The sequence below is a fragment of the Chlorocebus sabaeus genome, chromosome 21, assembly GCF_047675955.1.
Source record: "Chlorocebus sabaeus isolate Y175 chromosome 21, mChlSab1.0.hap1, whole genome shotgun sequence".
In the NCBI taxonomy this organism is placed as follows: Eukaryota; Metazoa; Chordata; class Mammalia; order Primates; family Cercopithecidae; genus Chlorocebus; species Chlorocebus sabaeus.
The window spans coordinates 3,201,653-3,219,237 of NC_132924.1; the positions used below are offsets into that span (position 1 = coordinate 3,201,653).

At 42.7% G+C, this 17,585-nt stretch overlaps 1 protein-coding gene across 1 annotated transcript in view; it reads left to right on the plus strand.

Annotated features, from left to right (window-relative positions):
- Positions 1–938: 938 nt before the first annotated feature.
- Positions 939–17,585, plus strand: part of ZNF680 (zinc finger protein 680) — a 50,080-nt gene continuing 33,433 nt past the window's right edge. The window contains exon 1 of the mRNA XM_073008740.1: positions 939–1,122. Coding sequence (XP_072864841.1) covers positions 1,093–1,122 — 30 coding nt within the window. The 5' untranslated portion in view covers positions 939–1,092. The remainder of the gene's footprint in view (positions 1,123–17,585) is intronic.

Genomic DNA, 17,585 nt, shown 5'->3' on the forward strand with positions numbered 1-17,585 from the left:
TCTACTAAAAATACAAAAATAAGCCAGGCATGGTGGCACATGCCTGTAATCACAGCTACTCTGGGGAGGATGAGGCAGGAGAATCGCTTGAATCCAGAAGGTAGAGATTGCAGTGAGCCGAGATTGCACCACTGCACTCCAGCCTGGGCCTAAGAGCGAGACTCTGAAAAGAAAAGAAGAGAAGAGAAAGGAAAAGAAAGAAAAAAAGAGAACAGAAAGGAAATAAAAATAAAAGAAAACAGCAAAGGGATGTTCAGGATTTCATCTTCTGCTGTCAGAGCTGCACTTCAATGTGGCAGCTATTGGCCACGTGTGGCTACTGGGTGCATGGAATGTGGCTGGTCCGAACTACGATGTGGTAAGAAAGGTAAAATACATAGTTTTAATGTTTTTTTCCCAAAATATATATAGTTTATTAATAATTACATACTGGTCACATATTAAAATAATATTTTGGATATATTGGGTTAATTAAATTCCTACAATGAATTCCTTCTGTTTATTTTTTCTTTTTAAAATTTTCCTTCTAGAAAATTTAGAATTCACATGTGGCTCACATTCAATTTCAGAGGATTGCCTTTTTAAAAAAAATGTCAGGCTACCCGCTCAAAGGACAAGAAGCCAGGGAGCTCATAAAATTGGAAAATTTTAAACAATTGTTATTGCATTATTTTTATGTGTGAATAGCCACATATTATTTATAAAGGCAAACGACCTTATACGCAAGGTTATATGCAAATACCCTCTGGGGTGGGCCTGGCTCCACTCAGGGAGGAAGCCCTGCATGAGAACGCTGCAGCTTGAATTTCACTCTTTCTTCGTTCAGCCCAGCAGCTGAGCACATATTCTGTCACTCAGGGCATTAGGGGGTGGAGCCCTAAACATTATCCAATCAGGGACGCTGGAATGGGACCCGTCCAATCAGGCACGCAGCTGGAGCGGACAGGACGGCTTCCGGGATTTGGCGGGGCCTTTGTCTCTAGCTGCAGCGGGAGCTCCAGGTCCAGTCTTCACTGCTCTGTGTCTTCTGCTCCTAGAGGCCCAGCCTCTGTGGCCCCGTTACCTGCAGGTATTGGGAGATGCACAGCTAAGATGCCAGGACCACCTGGAAGCCTAGAAATGGTGAGAGTGCCGGGTCCGACACCCCAGGAGAGGGGGAGGGGCTGGTTGGAACCGGTCGGAAGTGACTGTGGCAGGACTCCAGCCTCCCAGCACTGGGCTCCAAAATCCGCGGCCCGAGTTGTCCTTGGCGCAGCTCGGCCCTCGGTCCCCTTCAGCCATAAGATGGCGGCTGGGCTGACAGCCGGACCCCGGGCGTCCTGTCTCCTCCCTGTGCAGTGACTGTGCCTTGGCCTGTAGCCCTCGCTGGGCAGCTCTGCAGCCGCAGTGCCGCATCTCTGCCTGATAACTCGCAGTACCAGGTTCATAATGGGAAGAGCTTTGGTCCGTGGGGTCCCAGTCCCTCCTTTTTTCTATTAAAAATTCATGGAAGTCACCGCAAAAATATTTAAAAATGTAATAGAAGAGTGGTTCAAAAATCGTAGAGCACCCAGCTATGATTTGTAATTTGTGGTCCATGGGAGGGGCTTGAAGGAAAGACTTTTAAGTGGTATGTGATAAATAAAACCAAATTCAGTAATCGGTTAGGTACAGTTACATAGCTTCTTAATTTGTACGATCAAGGTGGAAATTTTCTGATTATGTAATCGGAGGGTACTTGGCAGTTTACAGTTGGTTAAGCATAAATTTTATTTCCCCCAATGTAACAATTTACAAAAAAAAAAAAAGGATTTGAGTTAGATTTTTTTTTTTTTTTTTTTTTTTTGAGGTGGAGTCTCGCTCTGTCGCCCAGGCTAGAGTGTGCAGTGGCGCGATCTCGGCTCACTGCAAACTCCGCCTCCCAGGTTCACGCTATTTCCTGCCTCAGCCTCCCGAGTAGCTGGGACTACAGGCGCCCGCCACCACGCCCAGCCAGTTTTTTGTATTTTTTTAGTAGAGACGGGGTTTCACCGTGTTAGCCAAGATGGTCTCAATCTCCTGACTTCGTGATCCGCCCGCTTCGTCCTCCCAAAGTGCTGGGATTACAGGCGTCAGCCACCGCACCCGGCCCTAGTGTACATTTTTGATACTGTATTTTAATTAATCATTGTTTGAGAAATCATTGGATGATACTTTTTAAAAGGTTTGTTTTCTGTTTGTAAAAATTTTCTATAAGAAGAAAGCAAAGAGTAATCCCCGGACACTAGTGTAAAAAACCTCTGTGCCTCTTTTCCTTTTATCTTCCCTAGTCACAGAGATCTTACCAGAATTTTGGGGGTCAGGGTTTCCCTTTGGAAACTTTATGGGGTGATGTGTCCTCGGCCACCCTTCAGATTTTTCCTGGTCCTGGGTTTCAGTACTGTCTGGGAATAAACCATGATACCCACTGTGGCTATGTCTGCCAGAGTGCCTAATGAATATCAGCTGGTGGGTCATTTTCTCCCGTAGGACTGCCTGAGGTACAAAGTGTAGCCTCTCCAGGGAGCAGGTGGACGCCCTGGGGCTGAGAGAAATCTGGTGTACACTTCCTTGGAAAAGCTGACCCCTTGAGACATTACGATTGTCTTCACCCAACTCAGCTTCTGTTTCTTTGGGACACATTGCTGGTCAATCAGATGCTGGTATTAAGGGAAAAACATAGAAATAATTTCTGCCTTTGGGATTCTCTAAAGGGGCAGAAAAATAGTGCAAAAATGATGAAAAAAGAGTGAAAGACAAATAGTGAAACATTTGTAGAGGAAATTAAAAAGTAAGAAAATATTTACAAATGGTATAGAAGAGGTGAGTTTCAGAAAAAAATTAATATCTACGTATATTCCATTTGTTAAAAATTCTCATGTACTATTTTGTTTTCCAGACCGAGTTTAGTAATTGTCACAGGTAGTTTTTTTTATGGCTGGATAATTTCTTTTCTTTTTCTTTCTTTCTTTTTTTTTTTTTTTTTTTTTTGGGAGACAGTCTCATTCTGTCACCCAGGCTGGATGGAGTGCAGTTGCACGATCTTGGCTTACTACAACCTCTGTCTCTCGGGTTCAAGCGATTCTCCTCCCTCAGCCTCCTGAGTAGCTGAGACTACAGGCGCCAGCCACCACGCTCAGCTAATTTTTGTATTTTTAGTAGAGATGGGGAGTTTCACCATGTTGGCCCGTCTGGTCTCAAACTCCTAGTCCTAATCAAGGTGCTCTACCCACCTTGGCCTCCCAAAGTGTTGGGTTCACAGGCGTGCCGCATCCAGCCTAGCTGGGTAATTTCACACAGAATTACAGGCCTTAACTTTTAGAATGCTAGCTATCTAGGGAAAAAAATAGAGAACATCTCTCTTCCATTTTGGCTTTAGAAAATGAATACATTTCCGGCCGAGTGGCCGGGTGCAGTGGCTCACGCCTGTAATCCTAGCACTTTGGGATGCCAAGCGGGGGGTGGAGCACTTGAGGTCAGGAGTTCGAGGCCAGCCTGGACAACATGGTGAAGCCTTGTCTCTACTAAAAATACAAAAATTAGCCGAGCATGGTGGCACATGCTTGTAATCCCAGCTACTTGGGAGGCTGAGGCAGGAGAATTGCTTGAACCTCGGGGGCAGAGGTTGCAGTGAGCCGAGATCGCACCACTGCAATCCAGCCTGGGCGAAAGAGTGAAACTTCGTCTCAAAAAAAAAACAGAAAAGAAAAGAAAATGAATACATTTCCACCAGAAAATGTGGTAGATAATTGGTGAAGGTACATAGATTCTTGAAAACATTAGTACCTCTTTTTGCAAGGTGAATTTGTGACATTGAATATTTCTAGTCTATACCCTGTTATCTTGATTTCTGAGTTTCATGCTAAATTTTATGAGATAAAACTTGGTACCTCCTAGAAGTGTTTCCATATGACTAATTGTTTACTACATAATTTTTAATGGAAATAATAAAATAATACATTTATTATCTAAAAGGAATACTTTTGCTTTTCCTATTGAGATGTAAAATGTAAGCATCTTCAGAAAAGTCCTCCCTGACCAGGCACAGTGGCTCAAGCCTGTAATCCCAGCACTTTGGGAGGCTGAGGTGGGTGGATCACCTGAGGTCAGGAGTTCAAGACCATCCTGGCCAACATGGCGAAACCCTGTCTCTACTAAAAAATAACAAAAATTGGCCAGGCGCGGTGGCTCACGCCTGTAATCCCAGCACTTTGGGAGACTGAGGCGGGCGGATCATGAGGTCAGGAGATTGAGACTATCCTGGCCAACATGGTGAAACCCCATCTCTACTAAAAAAAAATACAAAAAAATTAGCCGGGCGTGGTGGCAGGCGCCTGTAGTCCCAGCTACTGGGGAGGCTGAGGCAAAATGGTGTGAACCCGTGAGGCAGAGCTTGCAGTGAGCAGAGATTGCGCCACTGCGCTTCAGCCTGGGGGACAGAGTGAGACTCTGTCTCAAAAAAAAAAAAAAGAAAAAGAAAAAAATACAAAAATTAGCTGGGTGTGGTGGCAGGCGCCTGTAATCCCAGCTCTACTAGGGAGGCTGAAGCAGGGAGATTGCTTGAACCCAGGAGGTGGAGGTTTCAGTGAGCTGAGATCTTGCTACTGCACTCCAGCCTGGGTGAGAGTGTGAGACTTCGTCTCAAAAAAGAAAAAAAAAAATTCCTTCCCTTACTTGAGCACTGTGTTCAAGTAATTTTGCTGAATGTTCAAACTGTTAGTTTCAAAAGCGAAATGAATAACTCAGACATGAAAATTAAAGCTTGAGCCCAGTGACTCCAAGCTAAGGCTAATATTGACCCTGCAAAAGGCCTAGCTCTTTTTGGGGAGCCTCCCCTGCAGATGTCTCAGGCTGCTCACCCCAGCCACGGAAGAAGCCTTTATACTGAGAAAAGCTACAGAGCCCTGGAAAGCTGAGGAGGCACAGGCAGATGCAGTTAAGGTTAAGATGGAAGGGGATTGGGAGGGTCTTACTAAAGATGAAGTTGTTTTTTTGAGGCAGTTTCTGGACTTTGTAAAATAAAACGCAGATTTATGTAAAAAAAATTTATAATTTCAAAGGAGGAAGCACCAACTATAAATCTTTAAAGATTGCAAAGTTTAGGCAGACTAGAGCTTGCTTTCTTTCTTCTTTTTTTTTTTTTTTTCAGTCAATTTTGAGATTTATTTTGGTAATGTTGAGGACACACTGGGGAGAAAGAGAGACAAGTCACAATAGGATCTGTGTCCTGTGCTTTTTCCAAAGAGTGTTTTGGGAACTTCAGTATTTAAAGAGGAAAGAGCAAGTGGGAGGGCCGTGAGGCTCTGATTAGCACTCAGTGAATCTATATTTTACATGTGCAAAGAAAGGGTTCAGGGGAAGTCAATCATGCATTCCCCTTTCTCTCTCTCCCTCAGTAAATCTACATTTTATACAAGATAAAGTAAGCATGTGAAATTACAGCTATCTGTTTGGGAATAAAAGGAAGCCAATCTTTGCATGACCCAGTCCCCAGCTTAACTTTTGGCATAGTGAGTTCAGCGTCCCAAGAGTTTATTTTCCTTGCACATGTATCTATAATTTTTGATGTTACCAAAGTCAAGGGCAAAGTTTTCATTAGGAAGTTGGCAACTTCTAGAAAAGGCTTTATTCATTTGAGGGGCTGTAAGGTACATGGATGTGCTTTGGTCAGGAATAGGCCGAGGCAGACATCCGGGCCAGAGTGACTCAGCAAGTTTGGAGCACAGGCATATAAATCCACTTGGTTTTTTTGTTTGTTTAGATTTTTGTTGTTTTTGAGACGGAGTCTTGCCCTGTCGCCCAGGCTGGAATGCAGTGGTGCGATCTCAGCTCACTGCAACCTCTACTTCCTGGGTTCAAGCAATTCTCCCTCAGCCTCGTGAGTAGCTGGGATTACAGGCGCCCACTACCACACCTGGCTAATTTTTTATATTTCTGGTAGAGGCAGGGTTTCACCATGTTGTCCAGGCTGGTCTCAAACTCCTGACCTCAAGTGATCCACCCACCTTGGCCTCCCAAAGTGCTGGGATTACGGACTTGAGCCACTGTGCCCAGCCAGGGAGGACTTATTATATAGTCACAGTTATGTAGCCATAACATGGGAAGGTTCATCACCTGACTCAGAGCCACTGTTGTTTGTAAAAGGTATAACTGCCCTGGTGATACTGTACATACGCCTGACGTCCAAAGAGAGAGAGTGAAGTTTTTGACCCTGTAAGGGAGAGCCAGCCTTGCAGGCCAGGGAATGCAGCTGCAGGCATGGGAGCGGCAGGAGTCCCAGAGCCCGAGCAGGCAGAGACAGACGGTGTAAGAGAGCTGCTGAATAAAACCATATTTCATCTGCCTATGGCCCTCTGTCTGTTCTTTCAGCTATCTGCCACCCATCCACCCACACTCCCTTGGGACCTCAGCTTGGGCTGGACTCTGACTCTTGGCATGACAGGGGCTGGTGTTAGAGTGGGCATGCTTGCTCACTTTGATCCATCTCAGGTTGCAAAAGTACTTTTGTTTTTTCATTCAGCTTGATACATAATATGTTTAATCAAAAAGGCAGGCAGGCAAGGTGTCCACTGATTTTTCCGCAGACACCAAAACTACTGCATCATTTAAATGTGGGCTCAAGTCCTCAAAAGTCTCTTGTTTTCCAGGCTCTGTGCTCTCATGCTTCTGAGCCTTTTAGAGACCCTGAGGTTTTATTGTATCCTGGCATGACTGACTTAGTCCCTGCTTCTCTGCTGCATGTCACTTGGGCTTAGCGAAGAGAGGTCACAGAGACCTGCAGCCCTGGGAAGCCAGTGTTTGGTGGGGGAGGCAGAAAATTCCAGTTTGATATGGGCTGGCATCCTTGCACAAGATCATGTCAATTCCTTCCTGGAAACCATCCTACTGATTGAAGAATACAGTTAACCTGCCTGCTGGCCCCAGCCTCCAGTACCCACACAGTCTGGTTCCTGCCTCTCTGTCCAAATTCATTTCCCAACCCTCTCCCTCCACCTGCTAAGCCCCTGCCACAATGGTCTTTTTTCTTCAAACTTGACAAGCTCATTCCCACCTTAGAGCCTTTCTACTGGGTGTTCCTTTTACCTGGAATGTGCATTCCCAGATTTTCTCCCCACTTAAAAATCAGCTGAAATGTCCCCTTCTCAGGCAGGGCTTCCCTGACCACTCAACCAAATCACCGCCACTTTGCATGTTACTACCATGTTTTGTTTCCTTGTAATTATCCAAGCTTTCTTTGTTGTCTCCTCTCTCTGGAACATATGCTTCTTTAGGTTGGGAGCTCTGTCTGGTTTATCACTGTAGCTCTAGTGTACTTTTTGGCACATAGGAGATGCCCAGTGAATAACTGCTGAATGAAACAGTCACTGAGATGAGGGAGTGTGTCAGGAGAATGGTGCAGATGGCAGAACTGTCTCAGACTGTTTTCTGTGGGGAAGAGGCCCCAGCCAGAGGCTGCTGGGTATAGGGAGCAGGGAGAAAGCTGGAGAGATCCAGGCTTAGGTCAAGGATTTGACCCACTGCCTGGGGCTGGAAATAGTGTCTACATAGCACTGTCCTGTAGGACTTTCTGTGATAATGGCAATGTTCTGTGTCTGCACTGTCCAATAAAGCTACTTTTGGCTACTGACCCGCACTTGAATGTAGCTAGTGCAACTAGGGAACTGATTTAAATTAGATTTATGGGAAATTGAATTTATTTAACAAATGCACATTTAAACAGCCACATGAGACTAGGGGCTACTGTTGAACAATGCAGCACTAGAGACACTCACCTGGGACCCCTAAAGCCCTTTCATTCTGAGTCGTCAGCGTCTAAGTGCTGGAAGCTGGGTGGAACTCAAGAAGCAGCAAGTGGAGGCTCCATCCGGAAGGCCCTGGCTGCTCTGAGTGTCCTGAGAGGCAGCCCTGGTGTGCTGATCAGAATGGCCACTCCAGCCGCTTCAGCAGCAGCCCCCGTTACCTTCTAGGGCCTCAGGACAAGGGCTTTCTTTCATAGGGAGGAGGAAACAAGATTAAAAACAAGGTGGGAGGGGAATGGCAAATTGAAGGACAAAAAATTCAATTCTAGATGAGAGAATTGTTTTACCCTGAAGTCAGCATGTTCTTAGGAGGGACATAAAATGGGGTTCTGTGTTGGCTCAGACTGAAGGTAGCTCAATGTTCAGGAGCCTGTGGGAAGGAGAGAAACTTAAGTTTGATTAAAAAGTATTTTATTTTGAAAACTGAAGGCAAATTCAGCTAATTTTTTATAACGAAAATAATGTGCGGAGTCTGCTTCTGGCTACGTGTCAGGTAAGAAAAGAGAGCACCCACCATCTAAGTCATAATGGGAAGGGTGTTTCTTTTCATAAACTGTTCCTGGAGAACTCAAAGCATAAAAGAATTTTATTAATCACAACTTTTTACCAGGATTATCTATGTGCTTCATCCTTCCTCACCTTTATTCTTTGTCGTCCTGTACCTTTTTCCATGGACTTTTTTGGGCCTTTTGGTATCTTTTATAATAAACTGGTCAACATAACTACAGTGTTTTGTTTAGTTTTGTAAGTAGCTCTATCAAATTATGTAATTGGAGGGAGTTTATAAGAGTTGCCAATTTTTAAACAGTAGGTCAGAAGCATAGATGGACCCGTGAGGTTTGTGACTGGCCTCTGGAGTGAGGATAGTGTTGTGAGACTGAGCCCTGAATCAGGGTCTGTGCTGACTCTGGATGGTGTCAGAATTCAAATGTTAGACAATTAGTTGGTGTTGGAGAATTGCTTTGTGTTCAGCAAATACAGATTTGGTGCCAGAAGGAAAATATCACAGAGGCCTGGCCTGGAATGGAACTCTGGGTGTCTGGAAATGAGAAGCTCTGCTCTCCTGTACACAGGCTGTCACACTACGCCATTGTCCTGGAATTCCAGGTCTTTTCCCAGGGTGAGAGAGGACTGAAAACTTAGAGGAAATAAGCTGTGATAACAGGCCCCCTTTTCCCACAGCTGCCACCCCAGGATTCCTACCCACTCACAAACATACCCACTGGAAATTGATGTGTCCACACTCCTCCCAGGACTAGGCACCACCATCAGGAATTTCACCACAGCATTTTTGATCCTAGTGTTTTTTTTTTGCCAAAAATCCACAAAAGTGTTTACAGTCTCCTGCATATCCCCACCCCCAGACACTGAATCTGCAGCAGCAACCTGCTTCCTCCACAACCAATGGTTCTGTACCACCTGTTCATAATCTCATCTGCCTGCCCAGACACAGAAATAAACGAGTACAGCCCCACGTGGGCTACTATCTGTAGGACAAACCAGTCCTTCCACCTACATTGCACTCTCCCCCACCCATGGATTTTATTCCTTTTAACTTTTATTTTTGTTTCAGGGTCAGGGTAAACGTGCGAGTAGTTATATAAGCAAAATTGTGGCGTGGGGGTTTGGTGCAGATTATTTTGTTACTGAGGTACTATGCATAGCATAAACAGGTATTTTTTCTAGTCCTTTTCTATCCTCCCACCCACCACCCTCAACTCGGCCTGTGTCTGTTTTTCCTCTTCTTGTCCTCCGCCTCCTGGGTTCAAGTAATTCTCCTACCTCAGCCTCCTATACTACAGGTGCATGCATGCAACCATGGCCGGCTAATTTTTGTATTTTTAGTAGAGACGGAGTTTCACCACGTTGGCCAGGCTGGTCTTGACCTCCTGACCTTGTGATCTGCCCGCCTCGGCCTCCCAAAGTGCTGAGATTACAGACATGAGCCACCACACCTGGACAATTTTTATATTTTTAGTAGAGACAGGGTTTCACCATGTTTGCCAGGATAGTCTCAATCTCCTGATGTCGTGATCCGCCCACCTTGGCCTCCCAAAGTTCTGGGATTACAGGTGTGAGCCACCGTGCCCGGCCTGCCTTATGGTAAAATTTTTAAAATTCCTTACAAATTTTAAGTAGTAGACCTTTGTCATAAGCATATTTTGCATATATTTTCTTTTTATTGTGTAGGTAGGTTGTTTATTGATAGTTTGCTTTGCTGTGATAGTTTTAGTTTCTTTAGGTCTTATTAAGTTTTGCTTTTGTTGCAATTGCTTTTGGTATCTTCATCATAAACTCTTTGCCAGTTCCTATGTCAATAATATTTTCTTTATCCAATTGACATAGGTATTTTAGATTTTTCTTTCAGAATTTTTTTACCATTTTATGTTCTACATTTAGGTCTTCAATCACCTGGAGTCGATTTTTTTTTTTTTATATGGTGTAAGGAAGGCATCCAGTTTCAGTCTTTTACATAGTGCTAGCTGGTTTTTCCAGCACCATTTATTAAATAGGGAATTCTTCCTGCATTGCTCTTGTGAGATTTGTAGAAGATCAGATGGTTGTAGGTGTGTGGCATTTCTGGGCTCTCTATTCTGTTTCGTTGTTCTATGAGTCTGTGTTTGCACCAGTATCATGCTGCTTTGGTTACTGTACCTCTGTTGTATAGTTTGAAGTCAGGTAACGTAATGCCACCTGCTGTGTTCTTTTTGCTTGTAATTGCCTTGGCTATTCAGGTTTTTTTTCGGTTTCATATACATTTTAAAATACCTTTTTTTTTTTTTTAGTTCCATGAAGAATGGTTTTGGTAGTTTGATAGAAATAGCATTAATTCTGTAAATTTCATTTGGCCGTATGGCTATTTTAATGATATCAGTTTTTTCTATCCATGAGCATTAAATGGCTGCCCATTGGCTTGTGTCATCTCTGACTTCTTTAAGAAGCATTTTGTAATTTTTGTCATAGAGATTTTTCACCTCCCTGGTTAGCTGTATTCCTAAACATTTTATTATTTTTGTAGTTATTATGAATGGAATTTTTTTTGATTTGGCCTTTGGTTGAATGTTGTTGATGTTCAGGGATGTTACTGATTTTTGTACACTTATTTCGTATCCTGAAACTTCTACTTTCTATTTTGTGTGCATAGATTTTCTAGTTCATGTTCATAGAAGTGTTCATAGTCAATAGTTATTTGTATTTCTGTGGGGTCAGTGGTAGTGTCTTTTTTTGTCATTTCTAATTGTGTTTATTTGGACCTTATTTCTTTATTATTGCAGCTAGTGGTTTATCTTATTATTATTTTTTTTTTTTACAAAGATTTAACTCCTGGATTTTTTGGTCTTGTATATTTTTTTCTGTTTACATTTTCAGTTCAGATCTGATTTTGGTTATTTCTTGTCTTCTAGCTTAGGGGTTGGTTTGCTCTTGCTTTCTCTCCTTTTATTCATGGTGTTAGGTTGTTAAATTGAGATCTTTCTAACTTTTGGGTGCGAGCTTTTAGTGCTATAAATTTCTCCTTAACACTGCCTTAGCTGTGTTGCAGAGATTCTGGTATGTTGTATCTTTGTTCTCATTTTTTGCAATGAACTTGATTTCTGCTTTAATTTCATTATTTACTCAAAAGTCATTCAGGCCCAGGTGGCATAATTTCCATATACTTGTATCATTTCAAGTGGTTTTTTTTTTGTACTGAATTATATTTTTATCAAGCTGTGCTCTGTGTGTGTGGTTGGTGTAATTTTTGGAATTTGCTGAAGGTTGTTTTATTTCTGATTGCGTGATCAATGTTAGAGTGTATGTCACATGGTAATGAGAAGAATGTATAGTATGTTGTTTTTAGATTAAGAGTTCTGGGCCGGGCGCGGTGGCTCAAGCCTGTAATCCCAGCACTTTGGGAGGCCGAAGCGGGTGGATCACGAGGTCAGGAGATCGAGACCATCCTGGCTAACATGGTGAAACCCCGTCTCTACTAAAAAATACAAAAAACTAGCCGGGCGTGGTGGCGGGCACCTGTAGTCCCAGCTACTCGGAGGCTGAGGCAGGAGAATGGCGTAAACCCGGGAGGCGGAGCTTACAGTGAGCCGAGATCGCGCCACTGCACTCCAGCCTGGGTGACACAGCGAGACTCCGTCTCAAAAAAAAAAAAAAAAGAGTTCTGTAGGACTATTTGTCCAAGTGTTGAGTTTAGGTCCTGAGATCTTTGTAAAGTTTCTGCCCTAAGAATCTAAGAGTGTCTGTGGGGTGTTGTAGTCTCCCACTATTATTGTGTCAGAATCTAAGTCTCTTCATAGGTCTCTGAGAACTTGCTTTATTCATGGGCATCCATAGATTTTTTTTATGACACCTTTCTGTATTCTGCTTTTTCTCTCTGTAAACTTTCAAGGGCACACAGTGTGCCCAGGGCCACTCCTTAGATGCCTGAATCCAGTGTCTACTGAAATTCAGATATTCAAGAGCATGTCTAAAGACTTGGCTGTTATAGGAGAAAATAAAAATAAGAGGCTTTATTTTCCTGCCTGAAAATAAGGAAGGCTATTATCCTCATCTCTCTTTTCTTAAAGCATTTGGATTATATGTACTTTTTTCCTCTGCTTTATTGAAATATATGTCAATCATATAAATCATATTAACCTCGGTGTAGCTAAATAAACGGTTCAGTATATAACAGTGGAGTTGGAATTGAGCCTTGGTTTCTATTTATTACTTCAGAACAATTAGCATTGTCAGGTGAAGCATTTGTAGACAACCTATAATCATATACTTTTTTTTTTTTTGAGATAGAGTGTTGCTTTATCACTCAGGCTGGAGTGCAGTGGCAATCTCAGCTCACTGCAACTCCATCTCCCAGGTTCAAGCAGTTCTTCTGCCTCATCCTCCCGAGTAGCTGGGACTACCAGCATGTGCTACCACGCCTGGCTAATTTTTATATTTTTAGTAGAGACAGGATTTTGCCATGTTGGCCAGGCTGGTCTCAAACTCCTGACCTCAGGTAATCTGCCCATCTCGACCTCCCAAAGTGCTGGGATTACTGGCGTGAGCCACCACGTCTGGTCAACATTAATATAAATTAAAGAATATTTTCTACAATAATATAAATATAAGGCCACAATATTTACTTTGAACGAAACCCTTAGTCATTTTAATATTATTATTTCTACTTTTTGAATAAAAAGTGTTTTAACAGAATTATGGTTAAAGAAAATTTTCACGAATCTTACATTATGACCAGTACATTAAAATTATTTATATTTAGATACTTATCTCTAACATCCAAATAAAATTTAGTACCATATTGTTACAGTAGATGTTAGTCTTACATACTTATTACTTATCCAGTAGGGGTAACAGTAAGTAAGCATGATTTTAGTGTCTTTTTTTTTTTTTTTGAGACGGAGTTTTGCTCTTTTTGCCCAGGCTGGAGTGCAATGGCACGATCTCAGCTCACCGCAACCTCCGCCTCCTGGGTTCAAGCGATTCTCCTGCCTCAGCCTCCTTAGTAGCTGGGGTTACAGGCATGTGCCACCATGCCTGGCTAATTTTGTATTTTTAGTAGAGACGGGGTTTCTCCATGTTGGTCAGGCAGGTCTTGAACTCCCGACCTCAGGTGATCCACCTGCCTCGGCCTCCCAAAGTGCTGGGATTATAGGCGTGAGCCACTGCGCCCGGCCATTTTTGTGTCTTTATTTCAGTAAGTTAGAATGCTGCTATTAAAGAACAAATAAACACAAACGATCTGACCACCAAAAAACTATAATAGCTCTCCTCTTAACTGTGTTGCAAGCTCAAATATATTCTACTATATAAACAAAATCAGATTCTAATTTTTCATCAAAAAGTGCTGGTGGTGACCGGGCACAATGGCTCATGCCTGTAATCACAGCACTTAGGGAGACCAACACGGGTGGATCACTTACGGTCAGGAGTCCGAGACCAGAATGGCCAACATAGTGAAATCCCGTCTCTACTAAAAATACAAAAATTAGCCAGGTGTGGTGGCAGGTGCCTGTAATTCCACCTACTCTGGAGGCTGAGGCAGTAGAATTGCTTTAACCTGGGAGGCGGAGGTTGCAGTGAGCTGAGATCATGCCACTGCACTCTCGCCTGAGTGACAGAATGAGACTCCATCTCAGAAAAAAAAAAGTACTGGTGGATGTAGTCAGATGTATTCCAATAGAATCCCCATTTCAATGGCTAAAAGATGAGAGAGCAGCAGAGATGGAGGAATCTTATAAAATTCTACTGAGAATATGCTCCCTTCTTCATAATGCTCATGTTTCTCATGCTGAGAGTAGCTGTGTAATTTGGGTATTTAGAGATAAATATTTTATAGTGAAATATTTTCTGGCTGACTTCATCAATCTTACATATAATCTGAGTGTTTTCTCAAGATACATTTAACTTATTTTTTTCTCTCAATATAATCTTGCTGAGACTGAGAGCTGTTTTTTTCTCCAGTGCTTTGAGTGTCTGTTTCAGAAGCCATTTTAGCATTTCACAGTGTCCATGAATGAGGTGGGCTGTCACAGTGGAACTCTTGGAGCTATCTTTTTCCAGACTCATGCTGGAAATCCAGCAGAACGTTTTCCATGTCACCATTATAAATAGAAACAGCCTAAAACACTGTTCCCTTTCTCCTTATTGTGAAGGTGCGATCCTACCCAGGAAGCCTGCAGGCTCTCCTCCTGCAGCTCAGGCTTCATTCTTTGATGTGGTGCTGGAGTGCTGCTGTGGCAATTGGGGTTCATGTGAGATGTGACCTGCCAGCTGTTCACCCTGTATTGTGGGTTGTACCTCAGTGGCAGAGGGTAGGGATCAAGAGAAAACTCCAGCCACCAGGAGAGGGCATGCAGAAGTTCTGTAGTCCAACACTCGGGGAGTAGAGAGCCATTGCTTCAAAATGTAAATAGCCAAAATGATAGCACCCTTTTCAAATGTTTCTGTAGGAGACTGAGAGCCTACCTTCAGCAGGCACCTGGTTTTATATTGCAAAACTACCCTCTGTCATGAAGATCTTAAAAGTTTATTTTGTAATTATATGTAACAAATTGACATACACAGATGGCCTCCCCAATTACCAGGTGAATTCAGAAAGAACTATGCATGACATGGTGCTGTAAGTTTTTCTACTCTTGGGCTAATTATGGTGACCATCTTTCTGTCTTTGCAATCTGTTAAGCAGATTGACCTTGATGCATGTCAAATTCTGGATTATTGTGTAATGTAACAGTTTTATTTCTGTTCAGTCATTGTGGAGTTGCTCTAAGGCTGGAGAAAATTTGTCTTTTAATTATATTTCCCAAGAACGGTCTAGAATTACCAGACATGACATAAACATATAAGGTGCCAACCAAGCTTTATTCTAGAGGGTCCTTTCCCTCTCAGGCTTCCAGTCCATTCACAGTTGTGCTGCAGAATGCATGCTCTCCCCTAAATATGCAGGCAGAATTGTTTCTCTGCCTGTTTGATAATCTGTAGTCCTCTATAGTCACTTTTAAAGAGTCACTTTTAAAGAGGTTAGACCAAATTTCACAGGGCAGCAATCAACCATTTTACCTCTTTCAGTGACTCTTGTATCTTCAGACCTGAAACTGATTCAGAGACCATGAGGCTCACAAACTTAGTAACGTGTGCAGTGAGTAGAAATGAGAATCTCCGCTTTCTCTTTCCTCGTGTTGCTAAAATGTCCATAAATCTGCAGGTAACACCAGCCACTACTCCATTTATTCAGGACCTAAATCTGAACTCCAAATTCTGAATCTGGATCTTGAGATTTTGGGAAAAAATAAAACATTTTATCTGAAAAATGCATGTCCATTTACTTATAAGACTCAGAGACATTTAAATGAGACCACAATTATGTCTTTCTTGCTTCTTTTAGCAAGAAAGATTTATCTCTTAAAACTGCTTACTATAGCCATAAGTAGCTATAAATTAAACTAATAATTCCACGCTGGATACTATAACCCACACCCTATAGCTTAACAATGTATAGCCAATTAGTAATCAATTTTATTTTTGTAAATAAGAATTTCTAACAACTTTATATCAGTCAAGTCTCTATCCCTCTATTTTTGCCTGTACAAATCTACTTGTAACTGCTGCTAATCAAAGTGTAAATTTTGGACAATTTGAATCTTTACTCTCAAGTTACAGTCTTCAAGCTTGACCCAAATAAACTGTCTACTTATGTTCATGTTGCCTCAGTTTTTTTTTTTTTTTTTTTTTGTGACAGACTCTTGTTCTTATTGCCCAGGCTGGAGTGCAATGGTGCAATCCCTGCTCACTGCACCCTCTGCCTCCCAGGCTCAACCAATTCTCCTGCCTTAGCCTCACAAGTATCTGGGATTACAGGCACGTGCCACCACGCCCAGCTATTTTTTTTTTGCATTTTAAGTAGAGACGGGGTTTCACTTTGTTGGCCAGGCTGTTCTTGAACTCCTGACCTCAGGTGATCTACCTGCCTTGGCCTCCCAAAGTGCTGGGATTACAGATGTGAGCCACCATGTCCAGTGTCTCAGTTTTTTTTTTTTTAAATTAAAAAAAAATTTTTTTTAGGTAGACATACCATTTAGAATGTGCTAAAACAGCCTCCGTGAGGGGAAGTCTCCTTTGGTTGTACCCCATTTGCTGTAACACCCAAGAACGCAGAGAGCTAGGTTAATCCCACCTAGAATCTGCACGTAATAAGGTTTGGCCTCTGCCTGGGATTTACAATACAGGGCCAGACTTAGGATTGAGAATGTACAGAAAACCAACAGGAGGCATGTTCTGCATTGTGAGATGTCAACATAGACATTCTAAAGTTCCCTTCTGAGAGTATGGCTGCTTGAGCTTTTCTGATCTTATTCAGTGACCTGCTACAGTTTTGTGAGAGGCACCAGGTGTAAATAGAATCTCATGGGAGAATCCGTAAGTGTAAACAAGCATCTTAGGAGTGAGAGATCAAGGCCACAGAGTATCCAAAGCCATGACCACAACTATATCTACCTGTAAAATGTGGTACTGGAGTAGAGTATTCTTGTCCTTCCTCTAACCCAAGAGCTAGCTCATCAGGTGATCCAAATTCTGGAGCTCCACCAGGGCAGTTTCATTCTTTTTTTTTTTTTTTGAGACGGAGTCTCACTCCATTGCCCAGGCTGGAGTGCAATGACATGATCTCAGCTCACTGCAGCCTCTGCCTCTCAGGTTCAAGTGATTCTCCTCCCTCAGCCTCCCGAGTAGCTGGGATTACAGGCACATGCCACCATGCCACACTAATTTTTGTATTTTTAGTAGAGATGGGGTTTCACCATGTTGGCCAGTCTGGTCTCAAACTCCTGACCTTGTGATCCGCCCACCTCAGCCTCCTAAAGTGCTTGAATTACAGGCATGATGAGCCACCGCGCCCGGCTAGTTTCGTTTTTTACATAGGATCACCCTGAGTCTCTCCTGCCTGGCACATCATTGGGTCATCAGCCCAGGGTCATTGGGAACCCTCTTACAATCACCTGGGCATCTTTGAGACATTTGAGGTTGTCCAGAGCAGAACTGTGTCAGGCTGACAAGAGTGGTTAATTATGCTTCTGTCTCAGTGTAAGAGAAATGAGTCAGTCTGCATTTGTTCCTCCTCTCATACAAGAGATGTCTTGGTTGGTACCCAGATGAGAGTTTCTCAAGTTTCCTGGTACTTGGGTGAAAAAAAAAGAAAGGGTCTGGAGACTCAAATAGATAAACTAATTGCTTCCATTTTATATGGCCATTAGAAAATAGTTGAAGCAATCAGTGTTCCTACCATGCAGGAACTTTAAGTCT